The 11,703-nt window shown below is 56.2% G+C and overlaps 1 protein-coding gene across 1 annotated transcript in view; it reads left to right on the top strand.

Moving 5' to 3' along the window:
* EPHA8 (EPH receptor A8) overlaps nt 1–11,703 on the top strand; it is a 33,439-nt gene that overhangs the window by 290 nt on the left and 21,446 nt on the right. The window contains exon 2 of the mRNA XM_039232127.1: nt 5,305–5,369. Within this exon, the coding sequence (XP_039088058.1) occupies nt 5,305–5,369 (65 nt within the window). The remainder of the gene's footprint in view (nt 1–5,304; nt 5,370–11,703) is intronic.

Raw genomic sequence — 11,703 nt, 5'->3', positions numbered from 1 at the left:
GGGGGGGGGGGGGGGGGGGGGGGGGGGGGGGGGGGACAAGGATGGCACCGCGGGAGAGAACCGAGGTCAAGGGACAGCGTGATGGAGACGGAGACAGGACTAGGGGACAGGGACCCGAGGGCTTGAGGGTGAGGGACAGAGGCCCCAGGGTCTGGGGAACAGAGGGCTAGGATTGAGGGGTTTGGAGCTGGAGACAGAGAACTGAGGGTTGGACGTTGGGGATGATGGAACAGGACGGGGGGGACAGAAGACAAGAGAAGAGGGAGAGAGGAGAGAGGGGACAGGACCAGGGGACAGAGGACAGAAAACAGGGATACAGGATGAGGTTCGGGAGGCTGAAGAAGAGGGCAGGGGTGGCATTGAAAGGGGGCCAAGAACTGAGGAGGGGGGTGCAGAGCCGGACCAGGTTGCAGAAAGACAGGAGAGGGACAGGGAGTGAGAGTCCTAGGTGGGAGGGCTGGGGAGGTCACAGCTGGAGGGGAGGGGCAGCTCTGGTGGGCAGGAGGTGGCCCTGGGAGGGGGCACAGTGAGGAGCAGGCCAAGGGGCTGCAGAAGGGCTGAGGCAGCCAAGGCCTTCGAGAGCAGGGTCTTGTCCAGTCACCCAGGGCATAAGGGGCCCTGGGGGGTAGGGGGTGGGAGCGGGAGTGTGGGCTGAGCAGTCAGGACAAAAAAGGTTTGGGGGGTGACCTCCTGGCAGTGAGAGGGAACAAGGAAAGATGGAAGAGGCACCCATCAGCCTCCCCCAACACCCAAGGCCTCACACCTGTGTGTGTGCGCGCGCGCACACGCACACACACACACACACACACACAGTCCCACTGAACATTCCAGATCCAGCCCAAGATGCCACCCTGGGTTCTGTTCTGTACCCCAGCCCTTGTCCCCCAGGACCTCCTCTGCCTCTGCAGCTCTGCCTGGAGGGAGAAGCTGGTGCTCTGTGCAAGGTCCAGGGGCTGATGTCCTGGGTCCCAGAGCTGCGTTCTTACCCTGGCAGGATGAACTTCTCCCTTACACGAGGGAGCTCCGGAGCCAGTGTTCGTCATCAATGCTCAGATACACCAGAGACCCACCCCCTTGCACACAGAACAGCGCAGAGATACAGCTGTCCCTGAAAACCCGCATGCACACGGACTGGCATCGGGATTTGCACACACAGATCTGTAGAGACTCACATGCATGGGCAGCCCCCACCTCCAACATCACCCATGGTCAGATCCACAGAAGTGCAGCCAGTACACATGTGCACACACATACAGGGACAGATGCACACACATGAAAATATGCACATTCGTGGGCAGGTACCACATATGTAAGAAAACCCTGAAACTTGCATTCATGCGCACAGAAATGCACATGTACATATAAATGCACCCACAGATAAACTTAGTCTCCAGTGAAAAAGGGACCACATAGGGAGCAGGGACCATAGCAGAGGAGCTAAGAGGCGAGGTGGCAGGCAGAGTGGGGTGGCTAATGGTGAGCTGCAGGCTCCTGGGACACCGGACGAGAACTGAGGGTCAGGCCCGGTGAGCGGGGAAAAAGGGCAGGATTTGACCTGAGAAGACGGTTTTCCCAGGCTCGAGTTGGAGGGAGGGAGACAGTTTCTTATCAGCAGGATGCTGAGGGGTCCACATCTGGGCTCTGGGCTCTGGGCTTTGGGCAGTGTACCCTCAACTCGTCTCTGCCATTATCTTCTCCAGGAAGGAGGCAGCACCTTCCAGAATTGCAGGCTGGCAAACCCCAGAGCCCCCTGCAGAGGTGACTTTGAACAGATTCACCTGCAGAAGGCAGGCCATTGGCCTGAGAGAGGGGACATGTCCAGGGGAGGGGCAGCAGTTGGGGAAGAGGCAAGGTCCACAAAGAGAGGCAGGAGGGGAAGTCTCTGTCCAGGACGGAGCTAGGCATTGTCCAGGGGCCAGTGCGTGCCCGTCCGGTCGATGCAGTAGGGTCCCCACAGTGGGGCAGGGGGCAGCCATGCAGGTTGGACAGCCTGAGGCATAGCTTCCACGAAGGACAGTCCTTCCCCGGGAAGGACAGGAGTCCCTCCCAGGATCATCCCGGGGCTGGTGCAGTGCCTGCACTGGCAAGGGAGACTATTGGAGCTCAGGGAGGGGTATCTGTTCCCAGTTGGGCTCCTGCAAACGTGACAGTGCCCCAGCCTGGCCATGTGCCCCTACACCAGGTCCCTCCCAGGGGAGGGGAGAGCCCTGCACCTGCAGAGATGCCCTCCAAGCCCCACCAGGCTCACAGCCCCTTATCACTCTCTGGTGTGGATTATCCGCCACTTTGGGGTAATCGGCGAGGCGTTCACAGCCTGGCTGACATCCCCTGGCCACCCGAATTCTCCAGCCTCGCCATCATGCACTGCGTCCTCAGGGAATGTAAATCAATTTAAGTATTAGTCTCAGCGAAATGGAATGGGGGAAGGTGACGGTGCTGGAGAAAAAAAGAAATCGCATAATGCCTTCCACAGTGGAACAGGAAAGGCTTAGGAATTATCTGTGCTTCTCAGAGCAGGAGAGGGACCCGTTTGATCTCCCAGAACAGCCCGGGCGGGTAGGCCCACGAGGGATGCCTACAGACATCTTGCAGATGAGGAAACTGAGCACAGAGGGGTTAAGTGATTCAGTTCACTGAAGCCCCCGAGAGATCGAGAGATCGTGAGTTCAGTCCTCCCATTGGCAGATGGCGATACTGGGCCCAGCAAGGGGAGCTGACTTCACAGATGTCACTCAGACGCACAGGCCAGCAGGGCAAGAGGCAGGAGAGGACCCAGGCCTGGTGACCAGAAGGGTCTGGGTTTCCAAGGGGCCTCGTGCTGGAATTCTCTCCAGTCTGAAGAAACCTCCTGTGGGCCTGGAGCTTTCCTGGAGAGACATTCTGCACCCCTCCCCTCTCACCCCCCATAGGAGGGCATGCAAAGTAGAGGGGAGGGGGACGAAGGGAGAGGAGAGGAGGGCAGGGTCAGGGAAGCATCCGGAAGGAGTCACAACAAGCAGCCCTGGAATCCTATAGCTCTTCCTGAATCTGATAGAATCGACTTTTGACTTATCTTTGGATTATCTGACCCCCTGGCTGGCTGATTGAGCATCAGCTGCAAATGTGGTGAGGCTTCCTGGGGGAAGGGCCTGGAAAGCAGGGTCTGCAGACACCTGCCTGTCCTGAGCCGCAGGGTGCTCCAGTGAGGAGGAGTCTGAGTGGTGGACATTTATTCTGATTGCTCCCCCTCCTCCCCCCCCACCCGGGTAGGGGCAGGTCTGAGCTGCATTCAGGGGAAGCTGGAGAACGGGCCCTCGGGCTCCGAGACCCCGTCTGGAGTGTGGGTTGGAATGGGGGAGCCCATGGGTCCCCAGCCCTGTCGTCATCCCAGACTATGCTGGTCTGCCAGACTATGCTGGTCTGGGGGAAACTGCAGTGCGGCCCCCTCCCCCTCCCACCAGTCAGCAGGAGGAGAGAGCTTGCCTGACCCAGTTTTCTCTCCATTGCCTGAGAGGGAGGGAGGGAGGCGGGAAGGCTTCTCTCTGCCTGTGCCCCTGGCGTGGGGCTGGCTGCGGAGGGGAGATCCCTCTGTGGACCATGGCCTGATCCCACCTGACCCCCGGGGACCCAGGGAGGAGGGCAGAGGCCCGGCCTGCATTCTGCGAGCTCTCTCTGCAGCTGGCCTTCCCTCTGGGGCCTCTGACAATGGGGTGGGAGGGTAAGAGGAGGGAGATAATCAGCAAATAAGAACATCCTCACTCCAACGTTTCCTGAAGACACTTGTCTCCATCTTTGAGGGGCAGGCGCAGAGCTATGCAAATCACAGGAAGAAGGGCACCCAGCCTCCCTGCAGAAAAGTTCCAGAAGGGCCCTGGCTTTAACCCTCGGGGACTTGCCCCAGCCAGCCTAGTGGGAAGCCCATGATTGCAGGCTGGGAGAGGGGGTGCATGGGAAGAGAGGGTGAAATGGAAAGTCTTGGGAAGGTGGAGCCAAAAGCCCTCCATCCAGTCATCCCCAGATAGATCAAAGGAAGCAGGGGCCCAGAGAGGCGAAGAGACTTACCCAGGACACACAGCATTTGAGAGTCAAACCCTGATTTCTGAACAGGTTAGTGCACCTCCATCATCTTAAAGTGAATGGGTAGGTCTGCGGTACAAAGAAGAGAGGCAGGCGAGGCAGAACTTCGGGAAAGCGAATTAGCCTTAATAAGGCATTGACTCCAGGCTTTACAGTGTACCCTCCATCACCTCTAGGTATTATTATCCCTATTTTACAGATGAGGAAATTGAGGGTCAGAGAAGTGAAGGTCAGCTGCTACTATGTAGCTGGATTGAGAAATGAGCCCAGCGGTGTCTGGTTCCAAAGGAAAGCTCTTCACTGTTGTGTGATGGAGGCTTTGTGGGGTCCCCTTTGAGGATCCGGCTTAGAGCAGACTCGCCTTTCGCGCCAGCGCTCCTGTCCCAACCCCGGTGACTGGTCACGGGTAATGCCAGGGCTGGGGGCGCCGTCCTTGGTGGCCTCAGCAGGTGCTCTGAACGCCAGCCCTGCCGGCTCCACCTGTCGGGCTCCACGCATGTTCCTGAACTTCCCCGAGGCTCAGTGTTTTCATTGGTAAAGTGGGGGTAAGAACCAGCACCTCACAGGTCATGGAGGGGCATCTAAAGCACCCCTCGCAGAGCTCAGCACACAGCAGGTGCCGAGAAGCAGCTCGTACTCCCCCAGGTCTCTTCACGTCAGACGTGCACAGAGGACTTACTAGGTGTCGGGCACCTCCTGCGAGGCTGTGGTGACTGCCAAGTCGGGCATCTTCCTGCGGGACATACGATCTCAGAGTGGGAATGTCGGTGGGTGCTTTTGAAGGCACCACGAGCGAGACAGGGGTCAAGTTATCCTCACAACACCCTGTAGGACAGGGTCCACTGTCCCACCCATTTTTCACAGGAGGAAACTGGGGCTCAGGGCGGGGCAGGGACTTGTTCAGGGACACATAACTCGTGAAGTGGCAAGGCTGGGCTTCCGGCCCAGGCCTCCTGGACTCCCGAGCCCATCCCTTGGCCATCCCGCTGCGTCACCAACCAGGGAAACCCAGCACCTGGGGCGGCTTATTTGGGAGATCACATTTTGGCCACAGTGGTGGAAGGAGGCATCAGGCAAGAGGGACAACTCGAACCGAGCCCTGAAGGAGAAGGGAGGTGTGAAAGGCCACAGACACAGAGCTGGCGTGCTCCGGGCCTAGGGAGGACCAGTGTAGCCAGGTGGGGCTGCTCTGTGGGACCGCGGAAGGGAGTCCCAGGGTCTGATGCTTTCTCTTCTCCTGTTTTACAGTGAACTTACTGGACACCTCAACCATCCACGGCGACTGGGGCTGGCTCACGTATCCGGCTCACGGGGTAGGTGATAGGCAGAGGGGCCAGTGTCATCCTCTGTGAGCAGAGAAAGGCTGTGAGTCAGTCTTATCATCAGATCAAAAGGAAGCAGATACCCAGAGAGGTGAAGGGACTTATCCAAGGCCACTCAGCAGTTAGAAACAGAGCTGCTGATTCTTTCCTTCCTTCCTTCCTTCCTTCCTTCCTTCCTTCCTTCCTTCCTTCCTTCCTTCCTTCCTTCCTTCCTTCCTTCCTTCTTTCCTTCCTACCTTCCTTTCTTCCTACCTTCCTGCCTTCCTACCTTCCTATCTTCCTTCCTTTCCTTCATGCGGACCCTTGGGATTACAGAACCATCTGGTGCTGGGCTCCCAGTCCTTAAGTGTAAGGTCCCAAGTATGGGATCCGTATGTCTGGGCTCTGGGCCTACAGAGTTACATGTCATAACTGGGCCCAGGGTAGCTTGGGATGTGCCGATGGCCAGGAATGGCCAGGAAAGGGCCCCAGGCAGGCCTTTCAACCCTCAGGCCCCACCCTCACCAGGAGCCACCTAGACCCCAGAACCCCCACCTATCTCTCTCTGGTCAGAATCATCTGGGTGGCAGTGCGAGCACCCACTGTGGCCACGCCCCCAGGCACATCTGGCCTCTGTGGTGACCCTGGGCTGAGCCCATCAGGTCTCTGTGGGTTATGTGCTCTCAGGCAGGGCCCCTTCCATTCTCCTGGGGAGCTGGCTGGTACCCCAGGGCGTCTGGGGACAAGGCTGCCCTGTCCCTCCACGTCTCTTATCCCGATCCCAGGGGGCAAGGTTGTCAAACCAAAGTAAAACCCGCGAGCCTGACGGAGGCCCTATTCTGCCATCGAAAGCGGGGTGGCCCTGGTGGTCTCAATTCCCTGGCTGTAGAAAGGGATGCGCATGTGACGGCCTCATGGGGTTTGCTGCAAGGGTGAAGGGAGGTGACGCCTGGCCTCGGCACTGTGCCTGGCACATGGTGCGCCTCACTGGGCGTGTTGTCACCATCGTCGTTATCAGCGTGTGTCATGGTTGCGTGTCACATACATCTCCTGCAGGTGTGCAGAGACGCACACTCACAGCACCACCATAGACACTAGCACATCACGTACACATGACTTGTTTCATGAACAGTGGCGTCCGCGGCTCGGGAGCCGAGGGGAATAAAGCAGTAATGGTGGAGGTGACAATGGCACCTCCTGAGATCAAGGGTCGGACACTTACCCCACTGAGTCACACAGGTGCCCCAGGGGTAGTGTTTTCATCCAGGTCTTTTTTGGCCTGTGGCTGTGGTCAGGACAGAGTCCCTGGCTTCTCTCCCTCGAGGTTTGTGTCCAGGCAGCAGTAAGCTGGGTCCACGGTCCTCACCCTCCTCAGCACCGGGCTCCAGGGGGCTTCATAGGCAGGTTACATGGGCTTGAGGACCTGAGGAGGGAACTCATTTCTGCCTGAGAAGGTCAGCCCTGCCTAAGGGCAAAGGCTGGGCCTTTGAGGTATCTCTACCTCCCTGGGCCTCAGTCTCTGTTTGTGTGTGCCCCTGGATGGCTGTCTCCCAGGGGTGTGAAAGGGCTTGAGCCAGCTCTGCCAGTGGCTCGGGGTTGACCCTTGAGTGGGTGACTGCTTGGCTGATGGCTGGGTAAGCAATTCCCTTGAGACCCAGCAGCCAGGAAGGAGTGGGGTCTGGCCCCAGGTGGGCTCTGGGTATCTCTGTCCCTCTGTCCCACTCAGAGCTTAGGACTTGGTTTTTAGAGTAACAAGGAGTTGTAAAGGTTTTAAGCAGGTGGGGAGCATGACCGGATTTCTCAATGATGGTGCTGGAAATCTAAGGGTTTGTGTGCTCGCAGGGTGTTCTAAAGCAGGGCTCAGAGTTACCTTACTTGTTTAGGAGTTAGAATAAATAATGTATATTCATGTAGCTCTGAACAGTTCACAGACATTATCTCATAATCCCCACAGCCAATCCTGTAAGTACAGCCACCCCCATTTCACAGATGAGAAAGCTGAGGCCCAGAGCAGCAAGAAATAACTTGCCCACCATCAGGCAGTTTCCAAATGGTGGCCTCAAACTCCAGTCTCTCTGGCCTAGAGCCTGTGTTGAGTCCCTTGCATTCTCTTTGGTCTGTGGCCTCATTGGGAGGGGGTGGCAGGCAATGTGGCATTGTCTGCTCAGCCAGGGACCACCTTCCATCTTTATGGGACCTAGAGACTGGGCTTGTCCAGAGAATCAAGAAGGCTGGGTGAGATCCCTGATCCCCAAACTCTAGACCTTGAACCTGTCCCAGACTAGCAGGGGAGGCATACAGATCACTGTATCCAGGAGGTTGAGGGAGGTGCCTGGGAATCTTTTGCTTCATAAGCTTTCCAGGTGATTCTCCTGCCCAGTGGGCTAGGGAGTCTGTGGGCATGGTCCTTGGGTTCTAGATACCCCTCTGATTCTGAAGTCTCCTAAACAGTCTGGGAACAGGGGTCATCCAGGGCTGTCTCCACCATCGGCAGAATTATCAGATTGTCAGGCAGGGCTGCCCTGCCAAGAAGCCAAGCGTGCTGGGTCTGGATGGGCCGGTACACTGCTGCCTTAGGTCAGTGAGACTCAGGCAAGTCACTTACCTTGCTTCCACCTCCCCGTTTATAACACGGGGATGATCACAGATGCCACCAGTGACAATGCATGAAAGGGACATTTCCTAGTGGGAAATCGGAAGCCCTGAGAAGTTAAGCGACTCTGCTAAGGTTGGTGGGGGGGGGGGGGTCTGGCCGCAGGACCCAGACTCTTAATCAGGCTGCGCCCCTCCCTCCACATGCTGAGATGGGCTCCCCCTCTTCTGGTGAATTAATAGGCACTAATCAACTCTGCCTTAGGACGAGAGGCACGTTCTGTTGTCTCTCCTGATCTCCTGGAGTAGGTGGGAGGGGCAGGTATCAGCTCCCCTCCCCTTCACAGGAGCACAAGCTTCAGAGAGGGGAGGGGAGGTGCCCAGGGCTGCACAGCTGGCTCCGGGCATTCTTTTCCAGCAGAGGATGGAGTTGCAGAGCAGTGGTGGGGGTCGGAGGAGGAGTGCACCGGGCTTAGAAGGCAGCTGCGGGGGTCGGGGCGGTGCCTGGGTGGAGACAGGGCACATCCCATCCTCCCACCAGCCTCCAGGAATCCGTGCCTCTCTGGGCGTCTGCAGCAGCCCCTGGGGCTGGCAGGGCAAGGCCAGCCCGTTGGCACTGGCAGGGCGGCTGGAGCAGACTCAGATGGGGCTGATTAATTTATCCAGGTTCCTGGCAGGAAACAGACAGGGAGCAGCTGGCTGGCTCTTTGGTGCTCCATTAATTGTGACAATGACTTTAACCCCAGATGTGACACAGCGCTGCCCAGAGGCCCCGGCTGCAGAGTGGGGTGTGTGTGGGGGGGCCCTTTAGGGGCAGGGGGTGTAGGAGGCATGAGCTCTCAGGTGAGGCTGGCACACCAGGGACCTCTTCCCCAGGGCTCCCTGGAGGCAGGCGCTGGTCGGCCGGGAAGATGCCAGGTTGGCATTGTAGGAGTCCCGTTCCTCTGGTGCCGTGCTGGGCCGGGCCCTAGACAAAGCACTTGGCAGCCTCTCGAGCCTCATTGAAGTGGGCCTGTCTGACCCCCACTGTACAGGAGTGGGCACTGAGGGCAGAGGCCACATGGCTGGTCAGGCTGGTCAAGACAAGGTGACATGGAGGGGCTTTTGTCAGACTTGAGACCCCCATGGCCCCACTCCAGCTCTGTGGATCACTCAGAGCCCCACAGATTCTCAGAACATCACGAGGAATGGTTTAACCCCCCCCCCCCCCCCCCGCCCCTGAAGCAATAGGATCTCTCATTCAAGGGCAACTGCCCGTAGAGGCCCGAGAAAGAAAAGCAAGGCATTGCATCTCTGGCTGAGCCAAGGCAGGGACCCAGAGCCCATCTCTGCCACTTGCCCTCAGCCTCCGACCCCTCCCAGGGGCCATCAGGAGTCCACGGAACTCAGCCCACAATAACTGCTTCCGGCCAACCAGCATTCTGCATTCAAGGAAGCTAGGGCCCAGAGAGGAGTGGGAACTTGTCCAAGGTCACACAGCAGGTCAGAGACCATGAGGTCTTGACCTCTTGACTCCTGGCTCATTTCTTTTTTTTTTTTTTTTTTAATTTTTTATTTATTTCTAGGAGAGAGAGAGAGAGACAGCGTGAGCAGGGGAGGGTCAGAGAGAGAGGGAGTCACAGACCGAAACAGGCTCCAGGCTCCTAGCTGGCAGTCAGCACAGAGCCCGACGCGGGGCTCGAACCCACGAACCGCAAGATCATGACCTAAGCGAAAGTCGGACGCTTAACCGACTAAGCCACCCAGGCGCCCCAGCTCCTGGCTCATTTCTTGACACTGGGTCTTCGAGGTGAATCTTCTGTGTCCAAGCTGGGCTATTTGGTGCTCACTGAACATTGCTTCTACTTCCCAGCCTCTGGGGGGCTCTTCCCTCCCATCTCTGCAAGAACTTCCTGCTTCAGTCTGCAGGAAGTCCCACCCCCCTCTGGATGCCCATCCTCTTTGGCATATAGCCCTCTACCGCCTTGTCTGATACATTCAAGGGGACAGAGTATTTCTAGAATGTTGCTTTCCTTCTTTTTAAAAAAGTTGTGGTAGGGGTGCCTGGTTGAGCATCTGGTTGGTCAGCTGCTTGAGCATCTCACTCTTGATTTCAGCTCTGGTCATGATCCCAGGGCCATGAGATCGAGCCCCGCGTCTGCCTCTATGCTGTGTGTGGAGCCTGCTTGGGATTTTCTCTCTCTCTCTTTCTCTCTCTGCCCCTCTCCTCCCATTCACTCTTTCTCTCTCTAAAAAATTTTTAAATGCAGCCATTCAACTGGGTTTAAAAAAACAATTGTGAAATATACATAACATGAAACTTCCCATCCAAACTGCTTTTTAAGTGTACAGTTCAGTGGCATTAAGTACATTCACTGTGTTGTGTGACTGTCACCACCATCCATCTCCAGAACTGCTTTCATCTTCCCAAACTGAAACTCTGTCCCCATGAAACACCAAGCCCCCATTCCCCAGCCCCCCAGCCCCTGACAACCACCATTCCATTTTCTGTTTCTATGGATCTAAGTGCCTCATATAAGGGGGAGTCATAAAATATACGTTCTTTCACCACTGGCTTATTTCACTTTGTATAATGTCCTCAAGGTTTACCCATGTTGTAGCATGCATCTGAATTTCCTTCCTTTTCAAGGCTGAATAATGTCCCGTTGTTTGGATATACTGCATTTTGTTTATCCATTCATCCGATGATGGACACATTTGGGTTGTTTCTACCTTTTGCTAATCCTGCTGTGAACGTGAGTGTATAAGTATTTGTTTGAGACCGTGCTTCCAATTCTTTTGCATATATATTCCCAGAAGTAGAGTCGTTGGGTAATAGGGTAGTTCTACTTTTAACTTTCCGAGGAACCTCCGTACTGTTTTCCACAGTGGCTGCACCAGTTTACTTTCCCACCAACAGTTCACAGGGGCTCCAGTTTCTCCACAGCCTCACTAATGTTTGTGATTTTCTGTTGTGTTGCTAATCCTAGTGTGTGTGAAGTGGTATCTCATTGTGGTTTTGATTTGTATTTCCCTAATGATTAGTGATGGTGACTGTCCTACTAGGTACCGTTTGACCATCTGTATATATTCTTTGGAGAAATGTCTATTCAGGTCCTTCGCCCGTTTTTTACATTGGGCGATTTGTTGTTGGGTTGTAGGAGTTCTTTGTATATTCTGGATATTAATCCCTTATCAGACACGTGGTTTGCAGATATATTTTCCCATCCCGTGGGTTGATTGTGTCTGATTTATTTCTGAATCGCTGTAGCCTGGCCAGCATCTGGCACAGAAGCCCCCACGTTCAGCCTTCTCACATCCTCGTATTCCCCTTCTCAAGGGTCTGAGGCATAGTCAGCTTCATGCGTTAGAAAGATCCCTCTGGCAACTGACAGGGAAACTGGACATGTGGACTCCCTGAATCACTCAAGCAAAGTACCCTCCAAACTCCCACCCTGGGAGAGTTTGGAGTCGCCCTATAGAAACAAGGTTGGGTGTGGTAGGTTTGCCATCAATTCCAGTGCTGGCTCCACACTCACTAGCCCGGTGGCCTCACACGTCTGAGCCCCTGTTTGCTCATCTGTGAAATGCAGCAGATAACACTCCCCCAGAAGGATGTCGCGCTCTGTGAGATCACCTCTCTAGAGTGCCTGGCTGCTGGGACAGTCCAGCAGCAGGTCAGAACCCAAGGGCAGAGAGTGTTCCCTCATCTTCCCCGGATGCCCCCAGGGAGCATGTGGAGTGTGGCGGGGGTGGCTGGCGGGAGAGGGCGAGG

This window comes from Hyaena hyaena, unplaced genomic scaffold (assembly GCF_003009895.1).
Source record: "Hyaena hyaena isolate Hyena2069 unplaced genomic scaffold, ASM300989v1 scaffold_3, whole genome shotgun sequence".
Classification (NCBI taxonomy): Eukaryota; Metazoa; Chordata; class Mammalia; order Carnivora; family Hyaenidae; genus Hyaena; species Hyaena hyaena.
Note: the sequence above shows the minus strand (reverse complement) of the source record. Positions and strands in the feature narration are given on the sequence as shown.